Source organism: Ostrinia nubilalis, chromosome 19, assembly GCF_963855985.1.
Source record: "Ostrinia nubilalis chromosome 19, ilOstNubi1.1, whole genome shotgun sequence".
Taxonomy (NCBI): domain Eukaryota; kingdom Metazoa; phylum Arthropoda; class Insecta; order Lepidoptera; family Crambidae; genus Ostrinia; species Ostrinia nubilalis.
In genome coordinates, this window is record NC_087106.1 from 6,671,223 (window position 1) to 6,693,652 (window position 22,430).

The 22,430-nt window shown below is 36.7% G+C and overlaps 1 protein-coding gene across 1 annotated transcript in view; it reads left to right on the forward strand.

Annotated features, from left to right (window-relative positions):
* Positions 1-18,305, forward strand: part of LOC135081340 (ankyrin repeat and SAM domain-containing protein 1A-like) — a 70,920-nt gene extending 52,615 nt beyond the window's left edge. The window contains exons 3-9 of the mRNA XM_063976059.1: positions 4,673-4,935; positions 7,985-8,221; positions 8,561-8,947; positions 12,757-13,041; positions 13,447-13,605; positions 15,047-15,184; positions 16,692-18,305. Of these exons, the coding sequence (XP_063832129.1) occupies positions 4,673-4,935; positions 7,985-8,221; positions 8,561-8,947; positions 12,757-13,041; positions 13,447-13,605; positions 15,047-15,184; positions 16,692-17,036 (1,814 nt within the window). The 3' untranslated portion in view covers positions 17,037-18,305. The remainder of the gene's footprint in view (positions 1-4,672; positions 4,936-7,984; positions 8,222-8,560; positions 8,948-12,756; positions 13,042-13,446; positions 13,606-15,046; positions 15,185-16,691) is intronic.
* Positions 18,306-22,430: the final 4,125 nt, after the last annotated feature.

A 22,430-nucleotide genomic window follows, 5' to 3' on the forward strand; every position in this document is an offset into this window, starting at 1 on the left:
GCAAATTAGAATATTTGCGGCACATTCCTATATAGGTAATGTGTTTTTTATGATTGTTTAGTGTTTTGACATTGTAAATGATACAGAACAATGATATTTTCATTCATTTTTTTTAGGTAGGTATTCCTCGAAGTGTAGCCATTTTGAGGCGCACACCTAATGAAGCGCACCTATGTTATGTTGCCCTGGTACTTTTTATAAATCTTAGTAGATATAAAGTTCAAAATCTTTAAGTATATTAGTAAACATACCAGTAGGTGCTCTTCGAGAAATGGTTTAAATTTTAATACGGAAGTTTGGTTTCGAAAACAGAAATCGTAAATGTAGTTTCAAATAATAATTTACTTTTACACAATAAAACATGACTATTTTTTCATTTGCATGGGACTAGTCTTGTACCTTGAATGGGTAAATGTGTGTTTTATATTGCGTTCAATAGGTCAAAAGAAATAAACTGTACACTGCTTACATTATGCATAACTGGTATTTATACGAGTACTTACAAAGATTTTCATCGTCTAGGTACAATCTACAACGTCCGACAACACAGCGGGAGTCTATTGCACGTCGAAGGCAATTTATTGTCTACGGCGATAGCGACTAAGCTTAAGACACAAGATGTGTGAGAAACGACATACGATTAGAGTCAGATGATCGTGACGTGCTATTACAAGGCGATTTGTTTGAATTACGAATGTCCGGTCCGGTTTTGAGATGAGAACTTTAAAACCACATCTTCTGTACTACTCTTTATATTGCGTTTTACTTACTACGGCAATGATAGAGCTTTTTGTGATAGGTCCTTACGTACATACATTTCTCGAAAATTATTTATCAACTTATTAGTAAAAGCCTGTGCATAAATGATTATGGAGAAGCTTTGCAAACTTTGGAGTTTAAATTGAAGTTTACGTCAAAGTTCACGTATAAGTATTTTATTTTCTTTCACCATGCTCAGTAAGTTTATTTCTACCATAATGCTTGGTGTTACTACAAAAGATAAGAATATTATTATGCATTATTATCATAACTTTAAATCTGATTCCATTCAGATTCTTGCCAATGTCTAATACTTTTCCTTACAGTTTATTAATTTCATATTAGTCCTTCATAAATCGAAACAGCCAATATATAATCCACCTGCGTTTTCTAGTCTATCTACATGTATATTATGTACCTGTCTCTGTAAAGTATCATTAGCTAAAGTGTGCTTGTACTTCATGTTCAAGCTGTAGACCTTCCATCACCCAGGAAGATGTAAACATGGCCGCAGGTCATCGTATACAGTGTCTGTTGTTACGTCATAAACATAAAACAATGTTGCGTTCATATTATATAACGTTTGTTTACTATGTTCATGGGAAATAGCAATTTTACTACTTGAGAGCCAAAGCACACGATTCGTTGCGGCGCCGTGCGATGCCGGAGCGGTGTCGCTGCGTCGTCTTAAATCGAAATATCTGTAGCGGGCAACGAGCGGTGCGCGCTGCGAGGTTAGCGACCGAATCCGTAAAAAATAAATAATTTTCTTCCGGCGACTAGGACCACTCATAGATAACTTAATAAAATATATTATTCAAGCTAAAATCGGTACAGTACTAAAATTTATGAGTGGTCCCAGTCACCGGAAGAAAATTGTTTAATTTTTACGGATTCGGTGACTGGGACCGCGGTCCCAGTCGCCGGAAACCTCCGCGCTGCGTCACGCGATACGGCGAAATCTTTGCGATGCGGCACCGCAAGACATCGTGTGCTTTGGCTCTAACACTAAGTATGTTGACTATTTTGAAATTAAGCAGAAAGTCGTATGAGAACTTATACTTACTAAAGGTTAGACCAGACCAACGCGTGCAGCCGGCGTGCACGATGACGATGGCGATGGCGACCAGACAGCGTGTATGAATTTGTAGCGATGAGTTCACATCAACGCGTCCTGTCATTGGTCGCGGCGATCTATGCAGCTTCTGCACGCAGCGATCAGCGATCATCGCGACATTTGTCACTGTGGCGTTTCTGTTTTTTAAAATCGATGTAATAAATAGTAAGTAGGATCTGTTAAAAAGTTTTAACACAATTAAAAATGATACCACTAGTCTGACCTACTTGAATAATAAAAAAGTTTTAGAATAAAGTATCAATATCAGAATTTATTTTTATGTAATAAACAAATTATTCTAGTTTTCTCGAGAACCTGCTTCTTCAACTTCATAAATAAAATTGGGATATTATCTGCAGAACAAAATAATTGAGAATGTACATGTCTGCAGCTTTCTCAAAGGCCCTAGAGCAATTCTAAGTACCTATGCCATAAATAAAAACCTAATTAGAGCCATCAAACGTCTCAGTCATTAATTTAGTGCCACTAGAAATACCTAGTTGACCAAAACTGATGTCTTTTTGTATTTTTGAGTTATTATTTAAGACAAAAAAGATATTTGGACTATTATGTACTCTGTGGTTTGGGTGCTTATTGTAATTCCTTTGCCTTAAAAAAAGTAAATGTCAAGATGACTGTTGCACCAAAAATGAAAATGAAAATTGATTTTGATAGCATTTGATAGATGTTTTGTTGAGTTCTGTGTAGTTTTGTGCGTTTTAACGATAAGAACGACAATGGTAAAAGGTAATGGGGGCAATTTTTTTCCCTCAAGGAAAAAGATGAATTGGTTATAATCTTACTTGCCCACAAGGATACTGTACGAACACGTCAGCATCGACCGCGACCAGCCGACTGGCCCATGAACCCTGAACGAACGTGCACCGTAGGTACTCTACACCGACGGCACATTGGACTGGACACATTGAATTGTGTACATTATGTAAATCTTGTATATAGCAATAGCATAACAGTAATAAACCAGATATCAACCGTCCGCGTTGTGTTTCATTTCCCCCACTGAGGCCAAGAAAGCCTTAGTGCAGTCCTCCTTCCTATCAAACCTTTCTCTAAATCTAATTAAAAGGTATTGTTAGGGCTCTAGGGACTACAAACGAAGCCAGAAATATAGCTTGGTTATGAGTAACCAATACCTACTACCTATACCGCATGTAGATAATATATGGCCGCCTGAATAAACTTGAATGAAAAAGTGTTTCCACTGTCTCAATTGCATCAAACGCTTCAAACAAATAATTTAATTCAGTTTCCATTTTCCCGAATAGGCGTGATTGACAATATAGTTCCAAAATACTGAATTGTCCTATGCATGACATTGACAGTGGGGCGCCACCGTCATTACCGGAACGCTGGTTCCGATTTTTGCCATGTTGGAAACCATATATAGTTGAACGATGGTAGCGCCCCCCTGTCATTGAGTTTGGTGGGACAGTTCAGCGTGGGTCATCTATAAGCGAAAGTGACAACATGCGTGACAGTCGTGGTGACAGTGACAACCTGCACGCGCAGTGATCGCCATCGCGGTCGCGGCAGTGTGAAACAACTTTTGCACGCGCAGTGGTCGCCATCGCCATCGCCATCGCTGCACGCGTTGGTTTGTCCGAACCTTTAAAGTTTGGTTTGACCAAAAGTTTTGTAAAAGCTCCGGTCAATGCGGAAACCAATACTGAAGTTTAGGGAAAGTTTTCTTATGATCGAATAAATAATGGAAAACAAATAAAACTTGACTAATGCGATCGAGGCAAATTATTTGCTGAAAAGCTCGAGTAAGAGTATGAAAACTTTTGAGTTTAATAACCTACAAGATGTTTTATGTATTAAACATAGGAAAACTATTTTACTACACCCGACATAAAGATTAAAGTTAGTTACCTGCCATTACTTGACATGATTTAAGCTTTCGATAAAGCTAACTTAGTACCCACTTCTTCTGTGGTTGAAGATTCCGGTTGAATTTCCCTTCATTCAGCCTCGTCATTACTTCGAGCAAAGGGCTGTTCCCGTTGTAGTTAAAAAAACATTAACTAAACCATACCATTAAATTCATCATAACTGATTCAATTAATCAACAATTTCGAAATCAAGCTACTATTGTTGATACCCAAATGACAATAACAAATACGGTGACCGAAGCAAATTACCGCGTTTGACACAACTTAACGACGGCACATCAAACTGATTACTGGACTCTTAAGCCCTTGTAATAGGGGCGATTTTCCAACAAAAAATGTGTGACTTGATGAGCATTACGTGTGATACAACAGCGGATCGTAATCTAATCGTGCGGCATTGGGGGCCGGTTCTAGCGCTCGCCTTGGCACCGATGTGTTCACTTTCTTCGACACGACAGATAAATTACTGTTTGTGGTACAAGTTTAGAGAGGGATATACAACTTCGTACTTAACTAAAAACATTATTCATTATGGGAAAACACAGAATTATAGAAATATTTTTATTTGATCACATTTTGAGTAAGTTAAGACTGCGACGATGCTCTAGGATTGATAGTGATCCAGATTTTAGGTGCTGTATTTGCAAATACTTATTTGATGTTTCCCAATTTACAAAAAAAAACTTCTTAAATGTGTTAATAAATGACACTATTAACTATTGTATTGAACATTCTAACACAATTTTTCTCTATCAATCGATTGATTTCAATTCGAGATCGTCACCCCTTTACCAAAATATAAGCGACAAGAAATCTAAAGTAACGCTGCAATGTACAGGATGTTTCGTTACAAAAATTAAATGCCTTTTCTCTTTTTCCTCAGGCCTCTTCAAAGGCTCAACGACGACGCTCGACGGGATAGGCCTCCGGCCGATGCCAGCCGAACGGCCGAAGACGCTGCGCAAGCTGAAGTCAGTGTACGACGCATCGCCCACCGAACCACCAGCACATACCCTCAGCAGCAATGGGCAGGCTGATAGAAGCGTCAATGGACTGGAAGAAGAAGTCAGGAGGCGCAGCAATACAACCAGTTCTACTCAGAGCGGGGACAAGTCGCTGTCCATACTTAGCCCGTTCGATGAGCAGGTAAGATATTTGGGAATACCCCCATCTCTTGATCCTTTGCAACTGAAGAAGGCTGATAGAAAGCAAGCTGAAGTCAGTGTACAACGCATCGCCCACCAAACCATCACATACCCTCAGCAGCAATGGGCAGGCTGACAGGAGGGTCAATGGACTGGAAGAAGAAGTCAGGAGGCGAAGCAATACTACCAGTTCCATGCAGAGTGGAGACAAGTTGCTGTCAATTTTCAGCCCGTTCGATGAGCAGGTAAGAAATTTACATCTAGCATTAGTAGTCTCGCATGTATCCAAAATTTGCCTGGATAAGATCAGACAGCCGAAGACATAGTCCAAACTTAGTACTTGAAGAAGAGGTTATGAGGTAAGACTTGAAGAGGAGGTTAGGAGACGCAGCAATACTACCAGCTCCACGCAAAGTAGGGAAAAGTCTATACTCAGCCCATTCGATGAGAGAGAAGGTAAGATATACTTCCTACCTTCATCTCTTGATTCTACCTTTGCAACTAAAGAAGGCAGATAGAAAGCAAGCTGAAGTCAGTGTACGACGCATCGCCCACCGAACCTCCCGCCCATACCCTCAGCAGCAATGGGCAGGCTGACAGGAGCGTCAATGGTCTGGAGGAGTATGTCAGGAGACGCAGCAATACCACCAGTTCTACCCAAAGCGGGGACAAGTGGCTGTCCATACTTAGCCCGTTCGATGAGCAGGTAAGATATTCGGGACTATTCCTTTTTCTTGATCCTACTGCAACAGCTGTGTCAGGATTTATCACCCAGTGAAGGCCAAGTTTATCCTAGAAAAAAAAAGGAAGGATCGTTCAGGTAAGATATTCAAAATGTCACATAGACCTTTCGGTATTCTAAACCTGTCGCATGTACGTAGTCAACACTTGCCTGATGAAGAGCAGTTAGCCAAAGACATTTGCCCAAACCCTAGAATTTTGAGCGTTAGAGACTATCACCCCAATCAATGGAATTTCTGAAGGGAAAATTTAAGCATACCTATTTTAAGGTCTGAAGGTGCAGCTAAATGAATAATAAAATTACCCAGGTTCACTTTTTGCTAAATGTATGTGATGCATTTTAACAGAATTGCGAATAATCAAAGTAAACAGAGTGCTTATCGGTCAAAACTGATTTTCATGATAAGTTAGAATGACATACAAGGAAAGAATGGCTATGAATGGTATAAGCGTCCGTGACTCATAAAATAAATGAGAATTATTACAATGATTGAGGTAATCTTCAAGGTAAATTATGTTTTATTTTTAGCGTCATATCGTCAACATTGATATTCTTTTCATTTTTGTTTTAGTCACTGGAAAACTATTTAATCTTATTCCTTTACGAGTAAAAGGGATTTTCTCATTTTTCTGTTACTAAAATTGAAGTCTATAGAAGCTGATAACATCAAAGTGAGAGCCTGAAAATGTTTCCTTTTAACCCTTAAATACCACCTCGAAATACCAACTTAACCTATTAGAAATATCTTGCAATCGCTAAACATTTCGTGAGAAATACTTGCTCTTTATCTGTGAACTTAATAATAAGTTTGACTTTATTAGTTGCGCCAATTATTAAAATGCGATTAAAGGCTTAATTGTTAGCGTTAAAAAGACTACTAATAAACGTAATTACGGTGTTTACACCCAACCTGTCATAAGCCTATTAATACGACAGAGTAGTTATTAACCTTGGACTCGGGTGTGGCTCTACGTCAGCGACAAACGACGTGACGTGTAAAAACGCTACACGATACGACTCATACAAATTGTATAATGTGTCGCGTCTTTTCGCAGACAATATACCCTATCCCTACTAATATAAATGCGAAAATTTGGTTTAGGTAGAGATAGTGTAAGTCCCGAGATAGGACATAGGATAGTTTTTATCCCGGTTTTTGAAACAGGGACGCGCGCGATAAAGATTTTCTATGGCAGCCAAATTTCACGCGGGCAAAGTCACAAGCAAAAGCTATACGAGTATGATATAAGCTTAAAATTGGGACTGCCCTTGGTTTGATCGTGTCATGTGTCGCGATAGTCGCTAGGACAACACGTCACTCAAACGCGTAGCAACGATGCAAAGGAAGGAAGTAACGCATTTTGTAAAAATACACGATATTGGCTGAATCATTGGGCATCTCTTGTCACCATAATATTGGATTGATGTCATAATAAAATTATACCTTTCCACTCATCGTACAAAAATGTCGCCCTTGTCAGCCGTAAAATTGCAGAACACATTTTTATCGCCATAATAAATTAAAAGTTATCACCATATCGCTTGCAAAAACCACAATGCGGGTGCCCCTATGGCATAGGGCCTTGCCATAGCTGAAGCTATTGAGATAAGAACAAAACCATCTGCATACGAACGTTATAATATGCCGTCTGCATTTTCTGCAGGTGTCGGTGCACAGATGCCGATGGAGATAGCCATGCACCTTGTAATCGCGCATTAAGAGAATGACAGCGAATTTAATTTATTAAGATAGGTGCACAGTTCGAGGAAGTGCATTCTTTAGGACGTCGCATTATGATGTTACTTTTTTTATTTTTAATTAACCTTCGAATATCAATTTCTGTTAAAATAAAAAGTATCTAAACGATACAAGAATATTTAGTTAAATTAATAAAAGCAAGGACAAAGAACCATTATCGATTGCGAAATGATGTTACTGTCCAACACAAGATGTTGAAAAAGTCTTTTAGCAGTTCGTTCAAAATCTACCCCGGCTACGATAAGCTCGTATTCAATGTTAATATCTTAGGTTTGCTTTTACATATTACACCATTATTTTTGTAATGATCGTTTCATCCACGAAGACGCGCCCCACAATTCTTCCGCGAATGTTTGAGTGTTATCGGTACACGCTAAATTATCAATGAGTGCACTGCACACGCACACTACAACAATGACGCTCGGATTGCTGGGATCGAACTCACCCCGCGCTTTCCTCGAAAATGGGTGGGGCGCGTCTTCGTGGATGAAACTATCTATATGCGTTTTCTCTGTAAAAACCCTAACAATTCTGCACTCTTGTCCACAGGAGGAATGGGCAAAGATCTCCGAGATAATGGCTTCCTTCGGCAGCAAGCTCGTCCGCGAGTCTGTGTTCGTCTCCGAGCTCGAGCAGGAGTTCACATCACGTTTGGGCCTGAGCTGCTCTGAATCCAGCCTGAGTCCTTCCGTGGCCTCGACATTGGGGCTGTGGCTGGCTGGCCTGGGCCTACACGATTATGAGCCGCTCTTCAGGGAGAGCGGCTACGATGACGTAGAATTTATTGTGAGTACCATTTATAGTTTTAATAACAACAAGAGTTTTCAATTTTTAGCTATATCCAGAGATTTATGTTAATATTTTAAACTTAGTCTATATACTGATAGTCATATCCGTTCCTGAAGAACGTAACATTCAAAAATTTTAGATGTCGTTTAAAAAACTTCACTGGTATAATTTGTGTAATCTAGTTGTTCATAAGTCTGTAACTATTGAAGAAATAACCCTCCTTCTAGCGCAGTCGGGAAAAAACAATATTTGCTTCCTATAAAGGTCTTAATAAAACCATGATAGTTATGTTACTTTGACTCGACTTTCCCAACTACAGTAAATATTTTGTTTCAGAATGGAATCCTAGACGAAAATGACCTACGAGAAATGGGTATAGACGAAGCTGATAGACAGAAAATACTAGAGTCATCGAAACAGTTACCTCTTAAAATAACAGAAATAAGCAATAACCATAACAATAATAATATAAGTAAGAACCAAAACGAATCTGTAGAAGAATGGCTAAGGAATATTAATTTAGAAATATATAGTGATACGTTTAGAAAGCATTTGTATGTAGACATGGATAGAGTGAAAAGAATTTGGGAGGTAGAATTGACGGCTGTGCTAGAAATACATAAGCCTGGACACAGGAAGCGAATATTGGCATCGGTGTCTGGCGAACACAATGGGCCTGCGACTAACAATATGGAAGAAATTAACGCTGATCTCAACACTTTGGTAAGTTTCTTTTTCTTATTTGAATGATTTCTTGCAACTTTGACGTAGCAGAATCATTCTAATGTACATATTAACATTTATAACTGTCAATTTTGCAAGTACGCTCAAGGTTGGAACGTGCTACTATTATTAATGTTCGTATTAGCATAATTATTTCTTCGTACCACATGTCATCTGTTTTTTGTCCACCTAATAATTGATATACATCATGTCGCAGTCACCATGACTCATGGGTATACTGGTGGTATCACCCAACGTGCATATTTAATAGTTTCTCATAATCCCATTGGAAGTTTTAATATTCATATCGCCCGCAGGCTATAAAATGATTGAAAGGTGTGTAGAATATGGTGTGACTTGATTGTAATATTGAAATCACCTGTGAGTGGACCTTTTGTTTAAACTCGTAATGAGTTTAATGTGTGGGAAAACTATCTATTGCATTAACGCTTGGACGAATCATTAACGCAACGTCTAAATGAATATAACACAGCTGATTCTGTTTACCTAAATGGATACCCGCCTACTTCATAATATAATCAACTGATTGCTAATAATGTACACATAGCCGGCTTATAAGTAGTCACAACGTAACAAATGACATCACTTTCCACTTTGAGAACGAAAAACACGTCTGTTCACATTATATTTTAAAATGTAATTTCAAACAAATATAGGCAAACCAACCTATTTCTATGCATTTTGTACTTAATATCACCTTTGCAAGAGCAATTGATAAATTAAGTAGGTTCACAAATACGTTATTATTAACATAAATGCAAAGTAGGTAACTAAGCGGTATTTTATTGGTGCAATAAAATGAACGATGCACTCACACAGAAGGCCGGTAAAAAGGACATCCTCAGTGTTAACTCGTCAGCTAGAATTAATGTGGGGTCGTGCAGGGAGTTACCATGGCACCGGTGACCTAAAATGTACAAGGATGTAATTCATTTTATCCTTTTTGTTATGAATGTCGGAAAAGAATTATATCACTTTTATTTTCGAAGTAAAGTCAGATTTATCAAACTTCATACTATTTGAACCTAACACAATTTCAAGTTATACATTTTAACAACGGCATCCGACCAAATAATCAATTTTCCTGTCATAACATCTACTACATTAAACATTCAGTCCGTAACCATTGTCTGCTTTACAAAAACAAGTTCTAAAGGCTTAACGAAACTAGGTAGCCTCCATTACCAGAGCGAGACTTGATTATCAATGGTCGTACCGCATAAAACCGCACCGTGTCAGGTGCATTATGCACCTTTTGATGACATTACGGCCGGTGCATTATTTACGGAGGATGTCCCTTCACCATATCGGGTGTCGGGTGACAGTATATTCCGGTTTTGTCGACGTTAGTGGCAAATGCACATTTGATGAGGTGATGATAGCAATAATAATTAAATTAGTAGCTGAGTATTTTTTTAAACAGGGAGTAAAACAGGTTAGCAAAAACGGCAACAATGAAATTAGATTTATTATCTCGCATTAAGTAGATACTTATCGTAAAACAACGGAAACGAAAGCTTTTTATTATGCATTTCTTTTATTTATCTAACAATTTTCTAAATTTGGGGGAAGCCTATGTTCAGATAATACTTTACGTTGGTATAGATCATGACGATGATGCTTAATAAACATGACATTGACATGCTGAAGTTCAGCAGTGAATGTCCTGTGGCTGAAATGATGATGATGATGAATTTGCAAAATGTGTGTTACCCCCATTTTCAAATCTAGATTTGCAATTAATTAAAATCTTTCCTATTATCATCACTAATGTCATGTTTATTAAGCATCATCGACATGATCTACATACCACCTTTATATTATCTAAATCTATAATTAATTAATTTAGGATTGTAATCTTGTTCAATGTTGATTACATTTTAAGTGTTAACACTAAAAACGTACCACTTGCCAATATCAGCCCCCTACCTGAAGGGGGTAGCCAAGCAACCCCCTCGTGTGTAATTATCGACAAGATGAGCAATTTAACAGGGATTAGCCATTTTAATCCCGCAGGTGACTTGGGGTTCGCGATGATAATGTTATTTAACGTGTTTCGTATGGGGTATCAGTTACCTACAGTTAAGGGGATCGGAGTTTTATTGCAAGTTCAAAAAGGTGTTTTAAAATCAGTCTTAGTTTATTGCGTTGCTTTATCAAACTAGACGATATCATATTATGATCCGATTCTTATTCAACTTATTCTCTTTTCATACATTATTCATACCTTCCCTTATACCTATTCTAAACCTGTCCTCTAGGACCTAGGTTGTCTGGAAGGGATTGCCTTATAGCTATAAGACCGTCTTTTCTGTGTGTTTCTTTCTTATCTTTTCTTGCTTTGGTGGTACAACAATAAAGCGTATTCTATATCTATCTATTGTGTGCTATTCCTTAATTTGATTCTGTTACTATTAATTAAGCTATCTAAATTCTTCCATACACTATAACATCATTCTATCCACTAGTGCTCACATAAAACCCTAACTTTTATTCACTATTTCCTCTCACTCAATTTTTTTCTCATTCAAGCCAGCCTAGACGCGCACCGGTTTTAATTTCACACGTCGGTGGTTCCGTATAGGTAATTAGTGTTCAATTCGACGTCTATTCAGCTCCATTCAGGGCGAGTGAGGTACTCCGTAACCGCGTAGGTCCGTACCACTAAAATGTTGCCCTAACTATTTGTCTGTATCCTTTTTGTATCTATTTATGATGTGTTTTATTTATTTAAAAAGATCACCAACAAGTTTACACTAATCTAAATTTGTACAACAATAACATTTGGTTTCATGCTAAGTGTAAGCTTAATTATAGGTGACAACAGCATGCACTAAACACAACAGCAATGCTGAGAGACATGTGGTTAAATGGAGTATAAATAAATATTATTACAAGTATAATGACTTAAACTATACAACTAGAATACCTACTTTTATCACAATGATGTATTTTCAGTGTGTACTGTAGGTATTTTCTTAAATCGCCAAAATAACTAGCACAAAACGAGTATTTTGGTTTTTTCTACATCGAAAACTTCTAGTAGCCCAAAGCTAGCTAGCGCCCCATTCGAGCTCATCCCCACGGAAGGCACTATTCATCGGCCACTGAATACACTCGGGCCTGTTGTCGCCAAACCTCCTCAAATTAGTTGGTTGACACTGTCAATTATACCGCATTCATGCCTCCGTCTCTCTGATTTAGTGCCTTAATTAAAAATTCACGCCATTTTTTTTTTCGCTTTTGTTTTGCACCTCTGAAGTGTGAGGCGAGGGCCATTTCAGCCCCCTATTGTGTCACCCTTTTGTATAATTAGGTTTCGTTTTGAGTTTACAGTTTGTAGTTTCGCTAGTGTCAATTGGTTCACTACGATGGTTCCACATGCATGTGCGATTCGTATCACGCTCGTGCGATGGAAATATTGAAAAATAACGATGCCATTTGCAGAGGTATTGGAGCATATGACACGTTAGGGTATCGTATCTAATTGGTTAGATCATAGGTGATGTAAAGTTCAGTTTTGCAATGCTTTTAGGTGATCTTTGCCTATTAGAATTTGGTACTGCTATCATCAGTCTTCTCCACTAATGGACATAATCCTTTTCACTGGCCACTAAGTGTGATCATCGATTTTTTCTTTACATTGCTACTAGCCACCTTACTTAAGTCGATGCATCATCTACTGCAGACATCTTGTACTTATCAAAACACGGTCTCCACTTCCAACCTCAGTAACTAGGTACACCGAAAACGGAAATATTTCACTAACCATAGCACTTTTGTTTTAGAAGAACAACATACAGCAGCTAAAAGAAGAAATCAAAGAAAAGCTACCAGCTTCAGAAAACTTGAAACCTGTGCCTCCTCCCGTCGTTCCTACCCTGGCGCCACCTGGTGGGGAAACCTTGAAGCGCAGTAAGAAGAACAGGCCGGCTCCTCAACCCCCTAGGCCTTCGGACCTGGAGATCAGGGCTCCATCAGAACTGCTGGTTGGAGTCCCAGGAGCCTTGAGGACGCAGTGGAAACACCAACCGTTCGTGCTAGTCACTGGTGCTGTTACCTATGTAGCTAATGTAAGTATTATTAAATTATCAGATATTTATTAGATACCAAAATAATGATGCCAAAACGCAGAAAAACAAGTGTTTGCACAGGTGCATTCAACACGTTGAAACTCGTTAATAATAATTACATCTTGCGTAATATTTATTTTTAAATTAGACACTAATTTATACTATCACAAGCTATATAACATTCTGTTATGTATTTCCATTAGCAATTCATGCAATATTTCACACCAATGGTAGACGATTTAGAAAAGGTCAACTAAAGTTTTATTTATCAGTGTCAATATCAAAGGTTATTTAATGTTAAAGGTTATTATTAATTAAATAAGCTTAATTTAAATGTGTTTTCTAATGCAGAACAAGGCAGGCATATTCCAGCTGTTGTGTAACTAACTGCATTTGTTTGTTCAGTACCTAGGTTCGACGGTAGTCAAAGAACTCCGCGGGACCGAATCCACTAAGAAGTCCATTCAGAAGCTGAAGAAGTCTACCAAAGAACCAAGGGATTCTCCCGACATTATACTTTCCATCAGCTACAGAGGTGTCAAGTTCCTGAATACCATTACCAGGGTAAGTTGTTGAAGGATTTTAACTAAGATTTACCTACTAATAGGCGTTACATTTGCTGTTTTTACTATTTTCTGCCGTCTCACATTTAGGTAGGTACTACGAGTATTTTTTCGTCTTGAAGGATGTCTGTAATTTTCTCAGATTAAGATATTTTGATATCAAATATTTACAGGAGTCTTACATTGAAAATAATTTTCTAATTTTGTTAAGTTTTGTTTCTATGTATTAGTTGGTGGCCCTTTTGCGTCTATTCATACGAACACTTAACCTTACATCAATATCAAAACTCAAGAGAAGTACTTGTATTATCTACTAGACACACTTCAGCTCTCAGGGTTGCGGTTAGGCTTTAAAAGATAATGGCTTGGATTATTAATTCTTATCTATTAATTTCTTGTAAACTGTTTACCTACAAGTATCTGAATAGTTTTTTAAGCAGCATGGTAATGTTATAGGTAAGGGTACATATACAATAAGGGTCACTTTAAATTAGGGACTGATGGTGAAAACGGGCATTAGACTACAGAAAAATACGTTAGACATAATACTGTTTTGGAAAGATTTAAGATTTACACTCTAAAATGAATATTTTATATAAATTTAATATTGTTAGCAAAATTCTCTCCAGAAAAGATGTTTATTCTTTGATGGGCAACCGAGCGAAAACCGGCAAGCATCCCTGGGCCCAAACAAAAAGGGATCCACTAAACAAAACCCCTGACTTTGCCCGCTTGACTTTTAATTATGGACCATCCTTCACACTTGATCGGACCACTGGTCTTGCCTTTGTTTCTTAAAAAAAGGATTGCTTTTCTCAATTTTTTTCTTTAACCAATTTTTGTTAGAACTCTTCACGGTTAGTTAAGTGGGATAATTAGTGTTTTTTCGCTGTTTACGCTTGTAATGTTCGGACGAAATTCGAAATTGAATCTGTTTTTTGAACGATAAAAAGTAGGGTGAGAAATAAAAAGTTTCTGTTGGTTCTTTTGATTATAATATTTGCCTGCTGGGCGTTTTGATTACGTTTCTATGAAAATTCATAAAACGTGAATTTATATTCAGTATACCTACTGCCTGTAGGCATCTAATCGCAATACTCAAAAATCTTCTTAGTTCGAGGCAATTTTTTATAAATTGACGGATGCCTGACTTCGTGTGATGATTACAGGAGTATAATGTCCAAAATCGTGATCTATATGTTTATTCTTTAATTAGTACCCATATTTTTGAGCTAAGTACTTATTAGGAACATGGAATAATTTACGTACTTTCTGCCTTATCAACGCGTCTAGGTCATGCTCTAGCAGCGTAGACTAAATGAACTGACGATACAAGTCCTCTCGTTCCCACCGCTGCAACTCCTGTGTAGCCAGGATAATAAGACAGTAACTGATGACGATGTAAATAACGTATTTTCTAAACCATTTTCTTCACCATCTAGGAGCTGGTCTGCGAGCACGAGATCCGCAACATCCACTGCGCGTGCCAGGACGCGGACGACCTCACCCACTTCGCCTACATTACCAAGGACCACGCCACTAGGAGCCACTACTGCCACGTCTTCAGAGTCGCTACTATGGTGAGCTTCTTCTATTGATTTGACTTCTTTGACTTTATCTATAGCTTTTGATTTGAATATTACTTCTGATTGTTGTACTTGGAGTGGAGTGATATCTTCAATGAAAATGGCACTTGATTGTATTAGTCAATTCCTTGAAACTTTTTAATTTGGTGATTACGATAGAAATTATAAATCTAAATGACCTCAATTCGTCAGTTGCAGGTTCACTTGGGGTAACTGACAAAATACGGTTTTTGAGTTAAATATACAGTTTTTCTTAGTTTTTTCTGCTCTTTCGAATGGTATACGTAAAAAAATTCTAGCTTTAAAAAAATTACAATTACACGGACATTTTCAGGTGTGAACTTTTCAGATTTCCTTCACAATTTTGGTGTAACTGACATTGTAATAATTTTACCAGGTTGAATTGGTGTATCTGTAATAATGTAAAAATTTTGCTACAAAACTTTGCAATTACACTGATTTGCTAAGGTTTATAACATGAAATAAAATAGGAATTTAGAAAGTTTTAAGGCATATTACATTATTATTATGCCAGCAGTATCAGTTAAAGAAGTTAAAGTTAGCTCAACAAAAAAAAAAATTGAAATTGAGCAACTATCCAACCAACTAGGCGTCACTGCGCGTTGCTAACATTAACCTGTTGTTACTCTGTTACTTTTACTGTTGTAGTACTCATGACCTTAATTCAACATTGCTATAAAGAGGTGGGAAATTAAATCCATTTTGTTTTCAGTTTAAGTTGCCCCGTAGAGCTAAATACGGTATTGGTAAGTCAAACTTAAAAAAATATTGAAATTACTTAGTTTCACAGTAATACTTTAGTTATTTCAATATTTCTGTCTTAAAAAAATTAAATACACATATGTTCTTGATTCCCATGGCTTTTTTAACATTTTTTAATGAATAAAATAAAAGTGTCTTCTAATAAATTAAAAAAAAAAACAAAGAAAACGACAAAATGTTATTTTTTTCATGAATTCTCTTATTTTTTAATACTTTTACATAAATTATACAGCAACTAAGTAAACAAAACCCAGCAAAAACATCAAATTATTTTAATTTGGGCAGTACTTACACCAATTTGACCTATGTTTTTTCCAAAAGTATGGTGTAAAATTAGTGTAACTGTCAAAAGTACAAAAATACATTGGTGTAACTGCAATTTATTTCCTTAACTAAGACATATTAGATAATTATTTTTATTTAATCTAAAACCGCGTAGAATTCTAAGCATTTCTGTAAAAACAGATCCAAAAAAGGTTAAATAGGAAAAAAGTTATGTCCGATTTAAGACGAAAAAAAACTTTAAACGGCTCTACTGAAAAACTGTATTTTGTCAGTTACCCCAAGTGAACCTGCAACTGACGATATGCCGTTTATATTTTGTAGCCAGGAATCTATTTTGCAACTTATAATTCTGCAAAAAATTAAGAAGGTAGCTAACTAAATATTAATAAAAAAGCCTACAATATAACTAAATCTATCTATTTGTCTGTTACAGGATCAAGCGACTGAAGTAATTCTGACACTAGGCGAAGCGTTCGAAGTGGCCTACCAAATGGCTCTACGGGAACAATCGAACCGGGTCCGAGTGACCCAGTCTATGGCCAAGACCCCGACCCACGACCCCATGACGACCAGCAACAAGGAAAAACCCAACGTCAACCACGGGAGATCACATTCCATTACCGAAATAAAACTCAACGGACATCAATTGAAAATCGCTCCAATCCCAGCATCGTTGTCGAACGAAGACTTCCAAGCTGCCACCAGAAATTCCGACGGGTCCAGAAGCCCTAGGACACCTCTGCTAAAAGCCCCAATAGCATCCACGGAGGAATTGTGAAAGCAACCCTCTAATGCTACTGTAACTTTATTAAAATCGAACGAAAATACTAAATACGATATATGGCGAAGGAAATCTTTAAACTTTTGATTCCAATCGCCAACAAAATTAATTGGAAGACATCACTAATTGGATTTCATGAGTCTTCCTAAAACGCGAACTTCCAAAAACACGATTTTGAAATTCAATGAAATTCCTCGAATTGTTGTTAATAATATACATTAAGTATTAAAATATTATTATTAGGCTTGGGTGTTTTAATATTGTATAAAGGACCAGTTACTCAAAATAGATTCTTCTGGTCTCGCATTGTGGTATTTGTATAAGGATATAACTATTTTACTTCGATTTCGACACTGCTTTTACGAACCATACCTAATTTATTTATCTGTTGTACGATATTAGATAATACGATTTTGCTATGGAATAGTAAAATTTTAGGGGCTGTTATATTTATAGTAGTTTTTAATGATTGTATATTTTTGTTTCCTCTAGCAATATGTGCTGTTAAATGAGATATATCATCAACATTAATGAGTATTACAACGTTTGTTGGTCCAAATAATATGACATTTTAATATGAAGACTCGAGACATGTGTAGTCGATAAAATTTTAAGATACTTCAAAAATAATTACATTGATATTATTTTACGCTTTTGGACATATTGATATTCGTTTAGGCCTAAAATATTAATCTCTATCCTAGATTTATGATAATAATATTATGTATCGCGTTACCATTTTTCGGTGTCGTAATGTATGTACATAGATAGATGTATTTGAGTGTATGGACGGGGAAATATGGGATATTGTATGGAACTTCTTGAGAGAATAGCGAGATCGCCTAACGTATAGTACATAAAACATATCAACCAATGTTATATGTTATTGGAATTCAAAAATATTATGAACGACGGTGACTAGAGTTTATCGGAGAACCTTGGCGTAATAAAATTTGTATTTAAAATGTGAGCTTCCGATGTTACTTTTGCATATTATTGTAGTTTTTAATAGTGTTAATTGTCGTTATACGTACAATAATCGTGTCTCAAAATGACAAAAAATAACTGTTTAAAAGTTTTTTTCAATTATAGCAACTGTTTGCTCAATACCACGCCGTTTTCGGAGTCAGTTTTTGATATTGTTCATAAAGTTTTTTGAATCATATTTGGGTTTACTTTGATGTGTGTCGTTGCTAAAGTCTGACTATTTTAATTTGAGATTTGGTGTAATCTTATGTGATATGAGAAGTAAAAGTATTCAAATGATTTTTGTTTCTTTCATTTCTGTACGACCTTGGTATTTTGTATCTATATGTTTATTTGTATATGAAGCACAGTTTATAAGAGTTATCGTTGTTTGTGATTATACTTAAATATTTATGTTTATGGACGAGCTATTCAATAGTTGAATATAAATATATGTGTATGAATAATGTAGTATATTAGATATAGTATAAAATAAACAGAACTGTGCCAAATTTCAGTGATACAGGAGATTATCGCCAATACTAGCCGTTGGATGTATGCGAAGTAAAAATGCTCATTACTAACACCAATTTACTATGTTCAGGCCTCATTTTTATATTAATTATATTAAATTTACGTATGGTTACTGGCACGTCGGCCTATTACAAATTGACACATTCCTCAATTGATTTTCGACCTTATCTCAAAGTCATAAAGTTCAAAGTCGATTGAGGAAATTTGTCTCTTTTTGGTAGGTTGACATGCTGATCACTATAATAGAGTTAGTGAAATTTTGGCGACCGTCCTAAAGACTGAGGGCGACATTTTATATTGCAATATTTACACATAGTTTTGTTTAGATTTATTAAGAGAGCGTAGAACTAAAATAAGTTTCTGTAGAATTCAACGAGGAGCATTTTTACTATTCTTTTTATAACGTTGTTCACCACAGTCGTATATAGGGTGTCAAATACTTTAGCAAACACCCTATTTACGATACAATGAGCTAATTAATATAAGTATAACTTTTTAAAAATTAATAATTATACATCAGCTTATACAGCTACTGGTTACGTTTATATTGAAACACTACATTTTCACATGGGGTAACTCAAATTTGCATATAAAAGAGTGTATGTATACCAAAGATTAAGTAGATAAGTGAAAATATTCAGAATAGGTTTTTGCGAAAGTAAATAATATATTACTGTTATAATAGATTATGCTGATAATATAATAATGGCAATACGTAGTATGGAAATATTACTGCCGTGAAAACGAAGTTATTTTACAATGTTGTAATTTATTCTTTTTATATGTATTTTATACTTATTTCCTTGTCTCACTGCTTCTTTTCTTAATTCAATTCTTTATCCTTCAATCTTAAATTATTAATAATACTTATGCTATTATCAAATAATGCTTCTGTATGTTATTATTACGTCTATAATGAAATTATTGGTTGTGTCCCACTGTTTATTTATGTATAACTATTACTATATTATATTGTAGTTGGTCCTTCGAATATTATTGTAAATACCTATCTATAACGAAATATTATATTCAAAATTCAATAAATTGTGAAATATTGTGTGAGGCTTTCTTATTTATTTATCTGTCCCATTTTGACATGGTACCTGCTTACTTATTGCTTCAGAGAATATTTAGAGCAATTAGGAACGTAGTTCTTACACATATACAAAGGCATTATAGGTAAGTAAAGTAGATACATCTTAATCAATGCAAAACTACCAGAAAACTAAAAACGATTATCAGATTTAATACTCAATGCAGCTTTTCTCCGAAATACCTGAGCCGATACTGACAGCATTGCGGGCGGCAGATAGTTGACAGTAACTGTGAAAACTCGGACGTTTACGTCTTAATAATTAGTCTTGCGTGTATAAATAAAACAATTTTCTAAAATATGAAATGAAATTCAAGTCGAAAACAACGAAGGCAAAGCCGTAAGCAGAAACTAGATGCCCTATTGAAAAGGTAACACCAATTTTAACATAACATTAAAACTATACCAATAGTATATTCAAAAGGATAATTTTAGTTCGATAATAAAACCTAAAAGAACAGCTTTTACACCGTGTAATTTTAACGTGAACAATAACTCATTTACAAGCCAACAGTGTTTATCCAGCGATAAATTTGCAGCTTCTAACACCAGCCACAGCTCAAATAGAGCAGCCATGTCACTCCATGAAACAGTGAAAATGAAACCTCCAAACATTGCCTGTATCATAGACCTATACATATTGTTACAGACAACTCTATCATCGATACACAATACGTCGTCGTCAAACACAAAAGTATCATTTACTATTAAAGAAAGAAAGAAAGAAAAAATATTTATTTGGTACTAAATGATACACATTGACATTAAAAGTAAAATAATACAATAATAATTGTTGTACCAAATTGGTCTCTGCTCAGTATGAGGCCATAACGTACTTGGGAGCACGTTACGGCCACTGGTATTCTGCAGAAACCATGAGAGAGGGGCACTTGGCCCACAGCGAATGTTACAACTCACAACATATTAAAATAAAGAAAGGAGAATAAGTAGTTGGGTACATTAAGTATTTGTGCTATTTTGCGCTATGGAGCATCTTATAATGAATATAATGTATAGTAATAATAATAAATATGAGAGAAAAGATATTTAGATATTTATATTATATACGTTTAGGTAGGTACTTTAGATATCCTTTTGTATAGATAATAGATGTAACTTTAACTTTACCTTGAAGGCTCTGACTGTGTCACTATTACGAATTGGTGGAGGAATGTTGTTCCAACATTTTGTTGCTAAGTACCTGAAGCTGCCACGAAAAGCAGCAGTCTTGTAAGGAGGACATATCAATCGATCTGTAATACGTGATTGGCGTTGCGTGAATTTCAATTTGTTAAACAAGTAGGGAGGACTTTCATAATTTATTACTCCAAAAAGAAGACTCGCGAAATGCATTACTCGTCGTGACTCCATGTTAAGAAGGTCACTTCTATTTAAATATGGCGTCACGTGTGCTCTGCGAGGGATCGAGAAACAATATCTGGCACAGGAGTTCTGGACGCGTTGAACAAGCTTCTTAGTCCGTCCTAGCAGGCAACCACCGATAACTGTATCCGCGTAATTTAATTTTGATAATATCAGAGTTTCACATAGGCGTACTCTCAATCCTTCACTCAAAAACTGTCTGACCTGATATAATACCTTCAAGCGATAATAACATTGTTTTACCGTATTAAGCACATGTGATTCAAAATGTAAATTACCGTCTATTCAGACTTAGGCAAGTGTTATGAATCCGCAAGCATGTTACGGGATTATGGTTGAGCACCAACTTACTTTAACTTTGACAAACGTGAAAAATCTGTCAAACTCCATACAAAATACACTGGTGAAGGGGGGCCAGGTATATTTTGAAGTAAAAATGCGAAATAATTTCAACAGACGTGTGTACTGATCGGTTCCACAAGGCAGAGAGAGAAACTTAAAAAATATAGGGTGTACGACGGTTGGCACCACTGTCAATGTCACAATTTTTATATAGGGTATCACTCGCGATCGCGAACATGCCCCCGCGCGTTGAAGGCTCGTCCTTCAACCGAAACGTCTTCTTCTGGGAGCAACGGAACAATCTTGCTGAAGCTACGCCGTACGATGCCGTTTGCAGTCTGTATGTCAGCAACTCGACAGATCCCATCACTGGCACCAGGAAAGACTTTGACAATACGCCCAAGTTTCCATTTTAGAGGTGGAAGTCCATCTTCTTTCAGCAGAACAAGCGTGTCGACTTCTAGGGAGTACTTGCATGAATGCCATTTGGCTCTTTGCTGAAGTTCTGCAATGTACTCTTTGCTCCATCTCGTCCAAAAGTGTTGGCGTAATTGCTCAATGCGTTGAAATCGTGATAACCTGCTGATGGGGCAGTCTGCGTAGCTGGAGTTCGGCAGGGCGGTGAGAGGGCGGCCGATGAGGAAGTGGCCGGGCGTGAGTGGCGTCAGGTCTGCGGGGTCCGATGACAACGGAGAGAGTGGCCGAGAGTTAAGTATCGCCTCGATTTGCACTAAAGTGGTAGTGAGCTCTTCAAACGTAAGATTACAATTTCCCAGCACTCTATTCAAATGAAATTTAACTGACTTAACGCCAGCCTCCCAGAGACCTCCAAAATTAGGACTATACGCAGGTATGAAATGAAAATTAATACTTTCCTGCGCTATGTCCGAAGCCAATGAATCACAATTGCCTTTCAAGAATTTCGAAATCTCGTTAACCGCTCCTACGAATGAGGTACCGTTATCTGAAAATATGTGAGAGGGTTTTCCTCTGCGTGAGATGAATCTGCGCAGCGCGAGAAGGTAATTATTACTTGTTAAATCACCCACTAGCTCAAGGTGTACCGCTTTGGT